At 48.6% G+C, this 16325-nt stretch overlaps 2 protein-coding genes across 4 annotated transcripts in view; one reads left to right on the top strand and one right to left on the bottom strand.

Moving 5' to 3' along the window:
* Positions 1-6299, top strand: part of DMTF1 (cyclin D binding myb like transcription factor 1) — a 31990-nt gene extending 25691 nt beyond the window's left edge. For all 3 annotated transcript variants that reach the window (XM_054826610.1, XM_054826600.1, XM_054826618.1), the window contains 3 exons: positions 406-792; positions 3581-3728; positions 4928-6299. In XM_054826610.1, the coding sequence (XP_054682585.1) occupies positions 406-792; positions 3581-3728; positions 4928-5037 (645 nt within the window). In that variant the 3' untranslated portion in view covers positions 5038-6299. The remainder of the gene's footprint in view (positions 1-405; positions 793-3580; positions 3729-4927) is intronic.
* A 150-nt stretch (positions 6300-6449) lies between these two features.
* On the bottom strand, positions 6450-15666 carry TMEM243 (transmembrane protein 243). Its single transcript, XM_054826629.1, has 4 exons — positions 15501-15666; positions 8941-8991; positions 8004-8108; positions 6450-6796 (listed from the first exon to the last, which is right to left on the bottom strand). The coding sequence occupies exons 1-4, from the start codon at positions 15624-15626 to the stop codon at positions 6674-6676; spliced, it is 405 nt and encodes a 134-aa protein (XP_054682604.1). The 5' UTR covers positions 15627-15666; the 3' UTR covers positions 6450-6673.
* Positions 15667-16325: the final 659 nt, after the last annotated feature.

The following is a 16325-nucleotide window of genomic DNA, read 5'->3' as shown; positions in this document are numbered from 1 at the left end:
AGTAACTTGAAGTTGCTTCAAAACTTACCTTAGTAAGCAACTTTGTTCTTACTGTGGCTGAATATGATGTCTCCACCTAGTGGCTTGTCCCACTGTTTTCCTGATGTTACTCTCACAAACTAGTATTGCTGTTCACAAAACTTGTGTAGTAGTGATAGTATTATTACTTTATTTGTGAATTACAGAACAGTTGACACAAATTCAGTCTACAGATTCATCATTTAAGGCCAGGAAAGGTCAACAGGTGATCTGGGCTGACATACTATATATGTAAAACTCTAAACTACATTTAGCAATGAGTTCTTTGAATTCTTTTGCTTTTATTTGCTGAAAGATTTGAGAATACTTGGAGGAAAGTCTCTGATGGTTCTTGTTTGTGTCTCTTTTTGCAAATACTGCTTGCAGCCAGAGCACTTGTTAAATACAAGTGACAACGTCACAGTGCAGTGCCACACGCCAAGTGTCATAATCCGCACCGTTGCTGCTGAAGATATCTCCTCCTCTGTCACTCAGGCGGAACTTACTGTTGATTCAGACATTCAATCAGCTGACCTGACGGATCCTCCTGATACCCTAGAAACAAATACTTTCCCAGATGATATCCATCAGTCCAAGCTGAGTGACGAAGAGCAGCCAGCCTACAATGAAGATGATGCCTCCAAATTCAGCAGCAGGAATAGTAGTGAACTGATGGATGGAGTTATGGTAAGAACCGAGGAGGAGATTTCGGATGCCAGCCTGAAACAAGAAGAGGAATCTCACTCTGATTTACCCAGCGCTTACGTTACTGAAGTAAGGGAGTGCGTGATGCTTGATATTTTCCCCTTTTCTGCATGGAGAATGATTTCATTGCATCTTTGACCTTTATGTTAAGCTATTTGTATGAAATATGTCAGTGATTTCATGTGTATCATAGTTTTAAGAACATTTTGTTCAGATCCGCTATCCTTGAGCTTCATTAATGTGAAAGTGATAGCATTTAATCTGGAACTTGTATTGGCTTATATTTGACTTCATCTGAAGCACTGAATACCTCACGAGCTGTGGAGCTGCTTCACTATTCAGGATGCTTTTGCATGATGACTGTGGAAAGTGGGAATATTGGTGGCATGGAACAGTTGCCTTTGATTGCTGTTTGATGCTGCTGCTTTAAACTAGGCTGTTAATTGTCCAACACATGTCCTTTACAGGTAGGTAGACTGCCGAGCAAGGGAGGTGAGGTAGAGTATTTAGGTTTTGCTCTATGATTGTAATAACCTATTTTGAGGTGCACCACAGTTTCCATTTTTGAGGATTTCTATTAAACATACTACTCCAGCTAAGTATCCGTTAAATTATAATTTGAAGCATTTAAGCTAGTGCTTTCTCTGGCCTCAGTTTTATTCAGGTCCAACTGAATATTCTGAGATGCAGAAATGAGTTTATCCAAATGATTTCAGGCATTTGGATTGTTTATACTAAATTCCTCTATCTTTCAGTTGTTGGAACTATCATAATGAGTAAGTCAAGGAAAACAGATGCTAAAAAGAAGATAACTCTCTTTAGTGGGTAGAAAATACCTCTTTCCTTAGAAGCTTGATTAGGTTAGACTATGGAAAGATATGTTAGATCCAAATACCCCCTCCTGTTCTCTAAAACACTGTGCTCTACAGTTGCTGTAATTCTGCTTTATCAGTCTTGAAGATCCATTGTTGATATGCTTGGACTTTGTTAGGCTTTGTATAGTTTGTACTCTTATGTATATCTCAACAGTCTGCTACTGCAGTGTTTGGATCCTGAATAGATCTGAAGCTGGAGATTGTTCTTCCATTTTCCTCTTTCTTGTGTCGTGGTTGACATAGTTGTGATAAGATTCTCAACAGTTGAGGCAGCCCAACAGCTTTCTACTCAGTTTAAAATTTCACTTCTCAAGCTAGAATTAGTAAACTTTTGCTATAAACATAGTTCCTAATTGCACGTTGTAGAAATTGCTTATGGCTAGCAGGGTATAAAGAGCTACTGAACTTCTTTTCTATACAGAAAAACAAACTTGAGTTTGTAATTCTAATTTGTTTATACTTCTAGTCAGATTCAGTTTTGTCATGGGTATTTAAATTCCAGGTAATAGCGAACTGTCTGTGATTGTAAGTGAAAAGTTATTCTAGAAAGACATGCCTAAATTTTGCTTTCTTCAAGTCAGTGTTATTTTTACGCGCTTGCCAGTATTGTATTGCCACTGTGGGTGTGGGTGGTGGGAAGCAGGCAGTCATGTTGCAGGGTTTTATTATTTCTGGCTGGGAAAGGTGCCCATTTGCCACAATGGCTTCTTTAGTTTTTCACGCCTCCTTTTCCCAGTTTCAAGCCTTGTGACATACTACTTATCGTGGGCAGGTTCAGCTGTGCTCTCTGCAGAAAGCTGCTTTTGCAGGTTGGGCATACTGTGCCTTGCATGAATGGGTACACGTTTGGGCTGAGTGTAAATCACTGAGCTGCAGCAAAGGTGGTCAACTCCTTTGGCAGCACCAGGAAAGGGGTTTTCAGGCAGTGCCTTTGCAAGAATACTGTGAAACTATGTAGGAAATTAAGTTTTGCTATAACTTGGTGGAGGAACTTAAGGATTTTCTTGAACAGAGATGGCTGTTACCTCTCCCAAACATTTCCCACTCCCTCTGGAAACAGGGATAAATTCAGGTACCTTCCATTCTGCCAGCAACACTAGCAAGTGTTCTGCATCAGTGATTCCTGAAGCTTGAACAAACCTTACGCATCTAACACACAAAAACTGGAATTCAAATCTCTCTGCTTATTCTGGCAGTACTATCTAGGATGTCTTTTCTCTGCGTTTGCAGAACCAGGAGTCCTATGGAGTGTGCTCTGACACTGAGTAAGCCAGACGTATTACTGCCATTTCAGTGCTAGCACTGCAAGAGCCAGCGAAGAGACCGCAGCTATCACGGGACTGGAAGAGGGTTGGGGTATTGACAATTTGTACCTGGGAGGAATCGGTGTGTTGCCAATTTTTTGATAAAATGAGGAACAGCTAAAAAAGTTTGGAGCCACCTTACAGTCAGCAAGTGACAGGGCAAGCAAGGCACAGTGATTAGAATGGGTCTTTTGAGCTGTGTGTCCAGTAGTTAAAACTTGACAGAGAAGGAGGAGTTGTGAAACTAAGTATTAAATTCAGGTAAAGCTATTGCTTTTGTGGAGCTGGTAAGTACTATAAAAGTATTGCTTCAGTATCTCAGAACATCTAAACAAGAAGTAGTGGAAAAGCTTAATTATTCCTTTTTATAGACAAAATGTTTGACGTACAAGAGAACATTTTTATCACCACTTTGCAGTCTCTCCTTTCCTCTCCCCCTGCCCTCATACTGCTCACAGGGTTAGAATTCTTCTCATCTTGTTTTTAGATGCCTGCACTAGGATGAAACATGCCCTATAAATGCTGAAGTAAACTAGCTCAGATGATGACATTTCAATTTAATGAGATAAAATTAATCCAGGGAATCTATTGCTTATTATGGAGTATAGCTGACCAAAGCAAGTTTTTCTGTTTATGTTACCAAGAATACACTCTCATGTCCTGTTCTGTGTTGTGCAGGACCTGGGTTCTCCAACAATAGAAGAACAAGTTGATCAGCCTACAATAGATGATGAGACTGTGCTTATTGTTCCTTCTTCCCATGGTTTTATCCAGACAACGGATGACATAGACAGCGAATCAGTCTTGCCCCTGACAACTCTAACAGGTACAGCAGTCCCTTCATGTGGTTGGTGCTGGAGCTAGGATTCAGTAAAGCACTCTGGCACTTCTGAGTTCCTGTAAATGCCTTATAATCCCTTGCTTTCTCTTAAATAATTTTCCATGTCCTTGCTATGAAACTTTAAGCAAGTTGGTTACCCCACTTGTATCAGTGGACGTGAAAGGAAGTCCCACTTAACCTCGTGGGAAAAGCGTTAGAACAACAGCTGCTTCATCACTTGCTGAGCTGTTTTCATCATCCTTGAGCCTTGAATTAGTACACGTAGGCTAATGAGTAACTCTTTCTTTAGTGTGCATTTCTTCATGCCAGGTGCTTGAATGAAATTTGTTTATTTGAGAGAAGACTAGAGGTATCAGAAATGCACTTGATAGCTCTCATGATGAGGAGCTGGGCTATTTGGGGTTTGCACAGCACTCACCTGGAAGGGCTTGCTAGCTTGTGCCACACTTCCCAATGCCAGGAGTCATCTCAGAAGCAGCACAGGTGTGTTCTCCCACTGCTGCACCTAACAAATACTCCCATCCAGAGGAAGGATCTCCTCGTAGAGCCATCAGAGGCTCAGCACTAGGCCCAATACAGTAATACCTGATGAATCCAAATGTGAGTCACACCGGTTGTATCTATATTAGTCACGGCTTACCTTGAAAGCAGAAATTGAGAGCTGCCTAGTTTGAGCAACATTGCTTAAAATTGGTTAAAATTCCAGACTGCATTTTCTGTCTCCTAAGTGTGTATTGTGTATCTTGTTATAATGGCACAGTAAATAATAGTTCTAAACGTAGAATCACAGACTGGTTTGGGTTGGAAGGGACCTCAGAGATCATCTAGTTCCAACCTCCCTGCCATGGGCAGGGACACCCTCCACTAGACCAGGTCGCCCAAAGCCTCATCCAACCTGGCCTTGAACACTTCCAGGGATGGGGCATCCACAGCTTCTCTGGGCAACCTGTGCCAGTGCCTCACCACACTCACAGGGAAGAATTTCTTCCTAATATCTAATCTAAATCGACCCTCCTTCAGCTTAAGGCCATTCTGCCTTGTCCTATCACTCCATGCCCTTATAAACAGTCCCTCTCCAGCTTTCCTATAGGCCCCTTTAGGTACTGGAAGGCTGCTATAAGATGTACTATGTCTCTTGACTAATGGTCAAGTACATATTACTAATGTACTATGTCTCTTGACAGATCCTATCCTGCAGCATCACGGAGATGGGTCACACATTATTGGCTCATCGTTGGGCAGCCCTGACTCAGAAGATTCAAAGGATGTTGAAGATTTAGTGAGCTGTCACTGAGAAGCAGTCATCGTGTCCATTTTCTATTGACCATGTTTGCATTGTGAAATTAGTTACAACTCTGTGCCACATTTCCAAAGAAAGCAGTCAGTCCGTGTCTTTAAACAGAAACTTCCAGTTTAAAATTACTACAGTGCACTTTCTCTGCTCAGGCTATTTACCTCATTTATAAAGGGTTAGAGAGCAGCCAACAGAAGCCTGATGTACTATGTCTCAGCCGGGGTGTTTCAGTGTTTTAAAGAACCTCTGTTGCAGTGCTCACTGCTAGGATCCACGTGGTCAATTCTGATCTGACTGGTTACTGGTGTGCTGAACTGCACATCTGGAAAACTGGACAGCAGTCAAGGATTGTGGACTGTAGCCTCTTAGTGCCACAGCAAGAATTAGTTTGCACATGTTTCATGAAGAATGGGTGAGGATTTCTGCACTTACTGACTCTTGTAATACATGGAGTAAGAGACTGTTACATTTCAGGAAGAAATGTATTCCATCAAAGACTTCAGGGAGCATGGGCAGCATCATGAAGACATGGTCTGTATTCCCATCTCATCTGGCTTGTTAGTACGTCTACAGCATAGGAAGAAGACACACATGCTTACGGGACTTGCCTGGTCTGCTTGTTCTTGAGGAGTCCGTTGCTGGCAACGGACAGAGCTCAGAAAGATCATTTGTGGAAAATCTTTTTTTTTTTTCTTCTTTTTTTCCTTTTCCTTCATCACTACAGCAAGCTGAATAAAAAGGGAAGGGCTATGAGAAAGGGAAGCTACTAGGACCCACTAGCCTCCCCCCACAAGCTTGTAACTTCTTTGAAGATTGTTGTGAGTAGGCTGGAACATTTGTCTCTCTTACAGTTTACATGACACTACCAGCCACCTCTCCAGAGGTGATTTATGCAGTGAGTTAGTAGATGGGGGAGTGGCGTGGAGGTGGCAGAGTCTTGGAGAAAAAGGTCTGTGAGAATTTGGGCATAGAGCCCTGAGGCAAAGGAAGCCAATTAATTCCTACATTCAAGGGTTTGAAACAGACACTAGGCTGAGCAGCAGCCTGTTAGCTAGGGATTGAGAGAAAAAGCTATAGAAACTAAAGACTCATGTATAAATTAATTTATTTATTTCTGTAATTAGCTCTTCATAATCAAGAGTTGGTCTTTTTCAGTCTGTGGTTTTGTTAATGTGAAAAATAAGTTGTAGTTTTAAATGGTTGCCTAGGGAACAGAAATAATTGTATATTCAGTTTAAACGAAATAAAGAGTATTTGTCTTACGTAACTGTAAGATGCCATTTATTTATACTGCTACAGATCCTTGCAATGCTGCAGTTTATTTGTACAGTAATAAAAAATGCAGTTTTTTCCAAAATGAAAAAGCTTGTGCCATTCTGAAACATCAGTACAACTGGAATGTTCATTAAGTGCAACAGTAGCTCTTCAAAAAAAAGCAGAATGTCATGTCTTATGGCAATAATTCTCCCCAACAAGAGGGACATTACATATACATTTACATGAAAATCATGTACTGATTTATCCTTGCACAACCCACTTCTTTCCTCTCAGGCTGATTGTCCTCACTTAAATGTCTTGGGCTGAGCTGAAAGCAGTCTGACACAGTAGCATCATTGCTGGGTATCCCCAACATCCATCATTTACCCACTTCATGGAAGTACAGGTTGGCACATATACATAACATGACGATAGAAAATAAAATATAGTAAATTAGGTTCCTAAATTTAGGTTCCAGGTCTCCTTGTCGATACCAGTAGATCTAGAAGAGAGAAGGAGCTCGTATTACTTAAAAATGCCCGGTACTTCTGAGGAAACTTTCTCTAGTAACTGAATTGGTAACTTCTAGAAGTTGGGTTTGGTTTTGTTTGGTTTTTTTCTGTAAAAGAACCCAGCTTCATCTGACCAGAGAAGACTAGGTGTAGAGTCCAGCCAATTTTCTTAACAATTAAATACTGCCTATGTTTTCTTAGCATGCTTGTGGAATACAGAAACAAGAATTTGGCAAGGTGTTTCTCCCCAAAACAAGGCTGTTTGTGAAACTAGGGTGCCAGGTTAGCTATGAAGACATGAGTTGTCTCGTCAGCTTTGTTGAACAGGGTTGGTTTGGTTTCTTAAACATTAGAAACTGGCTACACTCTGGTCGATGAGGACAAACATAAGGTTTTGCGCTACGCAATCTATTGTGGGCAGAGTCATGGCTACCAGTCGCAGAACCAGAAACTGGTAGTAACTGAGCAACGCAGAGCACCTTCCCAGCTTACCCAGCAGTGAGGGGCAGGAGCTCAGAGCCACAACCCTTGGGAGAAGGAGAATACTACAAGTAAGAAAAGCTCCAGCAGAGGAAGGAACCGCTGATGGCGCTGCCCACAGTGGGGGGCTGGACTAGATGATCTTTGAAGGTCCCTTCCAACCCAAACTAGTCTATGAACTCTGACCCGTCTTTGCCAACGCTTGGGACCAACTCTTGGGATGCCACAGAGGAACCTCTGCTCCAAGCCTATGAAATGCCATGTGCTGTAGCTTCCTGCCACTGTAACTCATCCCTTGTGCCTGAAAGGCCACCAACAGCTGCAGGTGCCTGGCTGGCCCCACTGCTTCCAGTTGGAGTGTTTTGCTTCACCCCTAGTCCTCTGCAGCAGAATCCATCCCTGCGTTCCCATCTCACTGCTCTGCTCTCCTGTTTCCTGCTTTGTCTCCACAGGCGGCTACAGGTGGCATTGTCACAGAGGTGACAACTCTTGCATCACAGCTGGTCTTCAGAAGTTGGCTTAGCTCACACTCTTGTTCTGCAGTAAATACAAAACTGCTTACCCAACTCTCTCATTGTCAGCTTGTTTTATGGAAGCAGGAAAGCTTTTCTAGGAGAGCGTAAAAAAGCAGGCAGCACTATGTAAAGCAGATTTTATTCGGATTTCATCCTCAGTCATACAGTCAAAAGCTTGCACAGCAAACGTGGCGGTACTTACAAGTATGCCAGCAGAAATGCAACACAAGGAGATGCAGAAAGCAAAAAATATATTCACAGGTTTTGGAGGTAGTTGCGGGAAGACAAAAGCACTGATTAGAGTGACCTGTGTGGAGGAAAACAGAGATGAAGACACTGCTCTCTTCAGAGCTGCTATGAGAAATGTCCAGCTCTGCACGTCGTTTCCCCCCGCTTTAACTCCCACTGTGTGAAGAGCTGGAGGGAAACATAAAATACTGCAGGAGAATTGCTTTGACACAACTGCAGACTTAGGGGGTGGGGAAAAAAAAATATTATGAAAACTTTGCTACTCTGGCTTATTGCTGGAAACTGTCCTCCAAACACCCAGAGAGCCAGCAGGCACAGGGGGGGCACGCTGCGCATGTAGGAGCACCCCTTCAGCCGAGCTTTCCACCAGCTGGCACGGCGGCTCTCCCCAACGCCTCCCTGCACCTCAGCTCGCAAACGACGCTGCTGCCTGGAGCGCAGAACTGATGCTCTCCAGTCGTGATCTGTAAAGCTTGAGGAAAGCTTAGCTCCAGACAAAGTGACAAGCTTTGGAAAAACTCCTATAGTCCATAAATAGAGGGAAATAATATATAGAAGGAAATCAAGAGAAGAAAATCAGTTCTCCTGCGTCATAAGCACTCTGTCATCTCACCCAGCCTCACATTCAGCCGGGATGGACAATCTGCTCGTGGACTTAGGGCTTTTTATTGCACAGCCTGATCTTAAAACACAGCTTGAAGGAAGGTATTCTCCTTGACCTGTTGTCAAAGAGTTTTAAAAGACAGATGCACCCAAAGTCACTACCTGGGCCTCAAACTACAGCCTGTTAGGTCAGTGAAGTTTCGCCGCCCATTTTGGGGAGGAACTCTGGTTTTCACCCCGTCGCCTAAGGGAGGCACAAAACATGGGACAGGACAGGGGATACTTACTACAAGCAGCAAGGATGTTAAGCCGCCAACAACTAGATTGATGACTCTGTCCTGAAGAAGAGAGAGGACAGTTACACGCACGCCTTGCCAAAAAAAAAAAAAAAAACCCAACCCAAACCCCCACATAAAACAGAACAGTAATGGACAACGCCGAAAGCACCGCATCAGCCAGGACCCACATCATCCCCAGCACACCCCGCAGCACCACTGAAGCTCCCTGCCCAGCTCTGCCCCACGGGAAGGTTTCCCCTGACTCCCTGGACCTCTGGGAGGTTGCACTGGCCAAGTCCTCGTGCGGCAGGTTTGCTCATTTGCAGTTGGCTTCTTCGCTACGTGTGAATCGATTACACTTGTGCAAATCCTTTTTAAAAATCTTTAAAAAGCGGGAGTGCACAGACAGAGGTTATCAGAAAAAGCTTATTTTAGCCTCGGTGCCTGAGAATGAAGAGCTTGATAGTGTCTTAGGTGGGAATTTGTGGGCTGCTGGCAAGGAGGTGAAGTGTTCCCCGCACCCCAAATGTTCCCCCTCAACACCAGCAGACCCGAACACACCTCAGGGCGGCCCTGCTTGGACAGACAGCTGTCCATCCCCTCTTCTTTCTGCTGCTCCCTATCAGTATAAAACACTTGCCTGGGAGGAGACAACCTTTTTGCAACTGGGAAGAGGTGTTCCTCGGTGTCAGCACTGCAGTCCCACCCCAGATGGCATCGGGCAGGGACTGGCAGTGACACCGGGCTGCGTGACCGCAGGCTCAGGGGAGCGCCCAGGGCAGGACCCCGCACTGACACACTCGCTGGAGCAAGAAAGGACTTGATGCAAAAGGAGAGCGTTCCGGTCCCTGCCGGGATACCTGCCTCCCCCCGTCTTCATGGCGCTGCTCTGAGTACGAACGTCACCAAAGTCAGACCGGGTTGCACGCAGTCAGGAGTAACACCCCAGACGGCTGGCTCCCCAAATAACACGCTGGAAGAACAGCTACAGCAGGAAAGATGTGCGGAGAGAAAAAACCCAGAACGTCAAGTAATTTACTGAGAGTCATTAAATATGTAGGGTTAAAAGAAAGTGAGAAAAGGAGAGTCATTTGTCAGCATCTTGTCCAAAGACATCCCAGCCAGTGGGGCGATTTCCCTCCACCTGGTCACACACCCTTCTTCTCCCCTGCCGTTACATTTTGGAGGCTGATTTATACAGGGAACAGCCCCAGGTTGTGAAGAAGTAAAGCACGGCAGCAGCAAGGCAAGAGGAGAAAGCAGAGAGCCAAGTCTCTCACGGGAGACCACCAGCCCTGACCTGAGGCTCAGTGGAGCTTGGGTGCCTGAGCTGCGGTTCCGTAACAGGCGGATGCTGCGTCCGGTCGCTGGCTGTTCAGTCTCTCAGAGCAAGGGCCACAGCAAGCTGAGTTTTAAAAACCTCTTCTATTAGCGCCTGGCTCCTCTACGTAAAGCCAGACCACTTATGTTCCTGCAGCCCTGGGAAGTGACCCACCTCGGTGGGAAATCATCGCCAACACCCCCTGCGCGAGGTCCTCCTCCAGCCAGGCACAACCCCCTTCTCCTCACCGGTGTTTCCGCACACGGTGTTGGCGATGTGGGAGCCATCTACAAGGTACCCCACCACCAACCCCCAAAAATGAGCTAAGAGAAATAAATCCAGGCAAATAACAGAAGCAACAAGGCAAAATGCAAGCACGTGGCCTCCACGAGAGCGTATCACAACAGCTCAGCTGGGCTCCTCCACCTAACCTAAAATAATTAAAGAACTCAAAGCTAACTTTAGACAGTATATGGAGGGGTTCCCACCCCAAAAAACAACTCCGATATCAGGAGAAGATGATAGTTTTGCTCTGCCCTTGCCCTGCAGACCCAGCTGAACCCACCAAGGTGATTTTATGGAGGGGGACCGGAGTTTGCATTCGGGCTCGGCTCCCCAGGGACAAAAGGGGTGGCAGGAGGTGAGCAGCTGGACCCCTTCTCCCGTTGTGCCATGGGGAGATGGGGTTTGAACAGCAGAGGAAGGGGAGGGAAAGCCGAGGAGCAGCAGTGAGTCACCATCCCGTACCGCTAACCCGGTGAGCACGGCCCCAGCCTGCTCCCTGCAGAGAGGCTCAGAGGGACGGACACACGGTCACAAACCTACAGACAGGGTACACCATCCAGAAACTCAGCCATGATTAGGTTTCTCCTGATTAATTAGAGACTCAGAGGGTGGGAATTTTAAGATGGAGAGAATTCACCTGTTTTGCCAGGACAGAGACTGGTCTGCCGGGAGAAAACGAGAGGGTCGGACTCGGCGGTGACCACAGAACATTTCTCTCTGCCTGTTTTACAGGGTGTGGGAGAGAGCATCCCCCCTGGCACAGGGGCCTCTCATCTCACGCCAGCGAGTGATGGGCATCGCGGTGACAGCCAGATGGGGTACGGATGCCGGCAGTGGAGCAGCTTTGCCGCGTGGCAGCCGGTCCCTGCGGGTCAGGGCATCCCCTTCCCTGTGGTTAAACCTGCAGTCGCTAAAATTTTCCGAATGCGCCGCTGGCAGAAGAAGGTATTTCAGGATCCAGAGATTAGAGCCACTGATCCTGAAATCCTGGGCTTGGCAAAGCAGCAAGAGGCTGTATTCCTCGGTGCCCGCTGACACTTCAGCCCCAGGCAGCTTAGCACAGCAAAAAGGTTAAAAATACACAAGCAGAGGCCGAGACGGCTAAAGGGATTGGGGATGACGGAGCCTTTCACCTCCGCACCGTGTCCGAGCACGCAGCGCAGCCTGGGCAGGCACTCGTGGATATCGGGTGTGCAGAAACAGGCTACGATGAGCCGTGTATTCTACAAGCCATCGCAGCCGGACGGCACAGCCAGCTCTTGCAACAAGCGCACCTGATGTAGGGTGGATTTTCTTCCAGCATCACTATGTATTCCCTTGCTATGATAGATGCTAGAGTAAAAAGATTTTAAAAAAAAAAAAAAAAAAAAAGAGGGTGAGCACGCATGCCGCACGCTGCCCAGCCGGCGCTGCTGAGAGATAACCCACACCGGCGCAGGGCACGTGGACACGGACGCTAACTTCTGAGACAGCTTGGCAGCACGCGATGTGCTGACGGGGATCCCCAGTCAGCCAGCCGGCAGCTGGTTCAGCAGACAGGCAATGAATCCTGCATTTCAGCGTTGCACAAGCTGCATTTCCAAACAGGAGGGTTTCTGCCCTCTCCTCCTACTCCAGGGAGGGTGTTGCAGGGGCTGGAGGCACCCGGCTGCCCCAGGGAGCTGCTGTGGTGCAAAGCTCTCCCTCCGGCTGTCTGAGCAAGGGAGACGAGGTCAGGAAGCACCGAGTCCTTGCAGAGCAGGAGGGTACAATCCAGGATCCTTTGGGATCTAGGTCAGGGTTACTTTGAGCAGCAGGGAAACCGAGGCAGAACTGACGGCGTATCCGCACCACTGCACCTGCAGCACTGGCTTTGACAGAGAGACAACTTTGCTCTTCACCCCGTTCCAGCTCAGCACCTCGCAGCAGCTTTGGGGGCTGAGCCCATGGCGAACAAGCTCCTGACAGAGGCTTGGCCAGGATGGGGGAACAGGCTTGTCCCCTGGAGGGTGGGTACTTGGTGGCATCTCCGCAGGCATGATGGAAAAGCCATTTTTATGCCTTACATCAGCAAGTCCAGATGGTCAGCAGCAATCGCAGCGAGACGCCAGCCCACTGCAGCCATAGGGGATACCTTCATCTAGTGCCAGGTTAAACTGCGCGGAGTAGCGGGCAGTACGTGCTGCACATGAGAAGAGCTGGGCTCATGGCCATGCTGGCCACCCTCCCACTTCAAGATATGGGGAAATGCTGTTGTGCCCTCAAAGGCTCCTCATTTCCATCTGGGGGGCTCAGTCTCTTTTTATCGCCTTCTGCTTCCAACTCACAGTAATTAACACCCACCCACTTATATTTAAATGCTCCAATCACAGAGGAACCCGAGCAGTTTCTGCTTTCAACTTCTTTCCCAAGAAGTCCTGCATCTGTGATGCTCTGCCTCCTCTTTGCCACCTTACCGCTCGTGCCTTTGCTTTGCATCATCTCACACCCGCATGCTGCCAGTGCTGCATCCCTGGTAACCGCAGCTGAATTCACAGCATCATTGGCATCATCTTGCTACACTCTCCCTTCCCACCAGAGACCTTTTTGGTACCAGTTTGCCCCCAACCTCTGCTCGACAGCCAGCACAGGAGGGCAAGCTTGGCAGGCTCAGCTGGACCACGGCAGGGGAAGGAGACCGATGCTGCTGCCTGGCTGCCCTGTCCCCAGAGCCTGGTTAGCCCCACAGCCACCAGCTTGGAGACCAGGAGCATCCCCACCTCTACATCCATCTCCATATCCATCTCCAACCGCTGGCAAGGGTGCAAGACCCCTGATTTGGGTTGCAGGGCTTCCTGGGGCACGAGCACTGCCCCTGCCCCTCCCCGTGGCCTCATGCCCAGCCCGAGCAGAGGGTCCCAGTTTGCTGGCACTGGCCATCGCCAAAAGAGAGAGATCCAAAAGCACAGCCAGTGCTTCTGCTGTGCTTCTCCCAGCAAACCTGCTCCCATTTTAAGGCAAAGTTTAGCTTCGCCATTTCTGAGACGGAACATTTCCAGCTCTGGACCTCACCAGCGTCTGTCTAAGCAACTCCAACGAATCACGAAGGAAACCCCCCCCCCCAGGCCAGCACAGCGATCCCTTGCCCATCAGACACGGGCACGGCAGCAAGAGACCACGGGCCAGTCCCATACGATGGGTTCGAGGAGCCACAGGGGATAAACTGCAGGACACTGGATCCCTGGTCGAGCCCAGGAATTGGAACCAGCATCCCATGCTTATTATTTACTGCTCTCCTTTGTGAGCGGAGCCACAGCCAGAAAGAGACGGGGGGGTCAGGGATGGAAGGCTTGACCCGGGCTGGAAAGTTTGGGGTTTGCCTGCTGGGATCACTGCTCAGCTCCAACGGTACATCCTGGTCCCCAGAAGTCCCCATCCCTGGAAGCTTCCCAAAAATCCTCAACCAAGCATCAGCCATCGCGACCCCCGCGCAGGGTGCTGCGGTGAAGGTCCCCTCACCTCCAGTGCTCCCCATCAGGGCCAGCACCCGTTGGCAGGGGAGACCCATCCCCCCTCAATTCGTCCTCTCAGAGGTCCCACCTGTCCTCCTCCTATCCCATACCATTCTTTTTTTTCCCAAAAAATTTGGCTAGTATCACTTTATTTATATTTTTATTAAATGTCATCATTTTAGCAGCATTTCCAAGTGGGGGGACGATGTATTTTATACACGTTCATGAATAACTTAGCGCGATGTCAGCCTGCACCCCTCCAAACCCACCCACACGTCGATGGGTCACCTCTCCTAACAGGGCACAAACCCCAAGCCACGAATCCCCATCACCCCGCTGGAAACGGGTGCGCAGCGCCAGGTATCGCCATTCCTGAGGGATCTCGAGGCTGGGCAGCGCCTCGGGGAGCCCCCTCCCCAGCGCAGCCCCCCAAAGCAGGCACCGAAAGCTGCCCGGCTGAGCGGCTTACGGGGGATTGACACCTGAAGAGTCGGCACTGCCGCACGTCAACCGATGCAAATAAATTAATTACCAGGAGGGCACCAAAAGCAGCTCCCCCCGTCCCATCCCCAGCAAAGCAAAGGCCCCCCCAAAACTTGGTGAGATGCAGCTCAGGGTGCTGCAGCCCTGGGCTGCACTTTGGGGAGGCTGCAGGGCCACACACACCCAGATGGGGCACCGGGGCTGGGGTGCCCCCCCCCCACCCAACCTGCGTCCAGGCCCCTTCAGAGGGTCCCCCCGACCCCGGGCTCTCTGCGCCCTGAGCGCCTGCCCCCCGCCGCGGGCTTAGGGAGGGGGGCTGGTTTGGGGGATTATTTGGAAGTTTGTTTCTGCGGGAGGGGAGGGGGGGTTGGGGAGTTTGGGTTTTATTTGGGGGGGGGGTGCTTGCTTTGGGGGATTGCTCTGGGGAGGCATTCATTTTTTTTAATTTTGTTTGGGCTGGTTTTGATGGATTATTTTTCTTTTGTTTCGGGACACTGATCAGGAGGGGTTTGGTTTTGGTTTTTTCCAGGTTTTGTTTGGTTTTTTTTATAATAATTCTGCCAGTGCAAAGGGTTTCTTTCTTTTGGAATTTGGGGGGCTCCTTTCATATTTTTTCCATCGGGGTGCAGCTTTGTTGTCACCTTGCTGCTTTTTGATGCTGTTTTGGCGGGGCTGGGGATATTTTTTCTTATTTTATGGGTTTGTTTTTGTTGTTTGTTTTTTTTTTAATTTGTTTGCCGGATTTGGGCAGGTTCCCCCAGTTAGGGGGCTGGCTTGCTCGGCTGCCTGCGGTGCTCTTTGCCTTTGCTGAGCCCGGGGGACGGCTGCCGTTATTGCGGGGAGGGGGGGCATTTATGTTGAGGGGGGGCTTGCTGCTGCGTTTTCTTTGCTGGGGTGTACGGGGGGGTGGTGTTTTGGGGGGTCCCCATTTGGGTTCCGGGCAGTGTTCTTCCCTTTCCCCGGCGAGGCGAATCGGCGCACCGCCCCCCCCCTCCCGCCGCAGCCCTTACCCTGGCCGAGGTCTCCCCGAAGAGCGGCCGGTTGTCCGTCCCGCCGGTGCCGTAGCCGCGGGCGGCGAATCCCTCCATGGCGCGGGGGCGCTGGGGCGGCCGGCGGGGGGGGGGGGGCGCCCTCATGCTGCGCCCCCGCGCCGCGCCGCTCCGCGCCCCGCCGCGCGCCGCCGGGCCACGCCCCCCGCGCCCGGCCACGCCCCCGCCCCGCCGCGGGAACCTGGGGGGGGGGGGGGGGAAGGCTGCGGCGGGGCTCGCGCGCGGCGATGCATCTGCCGGTGTGGGTGGATGTGTAGGTGTGCGTATGTGTGTGTGCGTATGTGTGTGTGGTGTGCGTATGTGTGTGCGTATGTATGTGTGTGCGTATGTAATGTATGTGTGGTGTGCGTCCGCAGGTGCGTGTGCCCATCGGGCGTGCCGAGCCTTACGCGGGCGCTGCTGCGGAGTCGGCAGCCCCGGCCCGGGGGGGGAGAGGAGTTACGGTCACCGGTCTGTTATTTATTGTATTGACTGCAAAACGAAGGCGCGTTATTTAAATAAAGCTCATTATTGTAACCTGGAGAAATTAAGCATTTTATTTTATTTTATTTTATTTTATTTTATTTTATTTTATTTTATTTTATTTTATTTTATTTCGTTTCATTTCGTTTCATTTCGTTTCATTTTGTTTTATTTTATTCTATTTTATTCTATTTCATTTTATTCTATTTCATTTTATTCTATTCTGTTTCATTCTATTTTATTCTATTTCATTTTATTCTATTCTATTTCATTTTTATACCTCTGACACTGGCAGAGCTGAAAAATGAACTGACACGGTCTTCC

This window comes from Grus americana, chromosome 1, assembly GCF_028858705.1.
Source record: "Grus americana isolate bGruAme1 chromosome 1, bGruAme1.mat, whole genome shotgun sequence".
NCBI classification, from domain to species: Eukaryota; Metazoa; Chordata; class Aves; order Gruiformes; family Gruidae; genus Grus; species Grus americana.
This window is presented reverse-complemented; position numbering and strand designations above follow the sequence as displayed.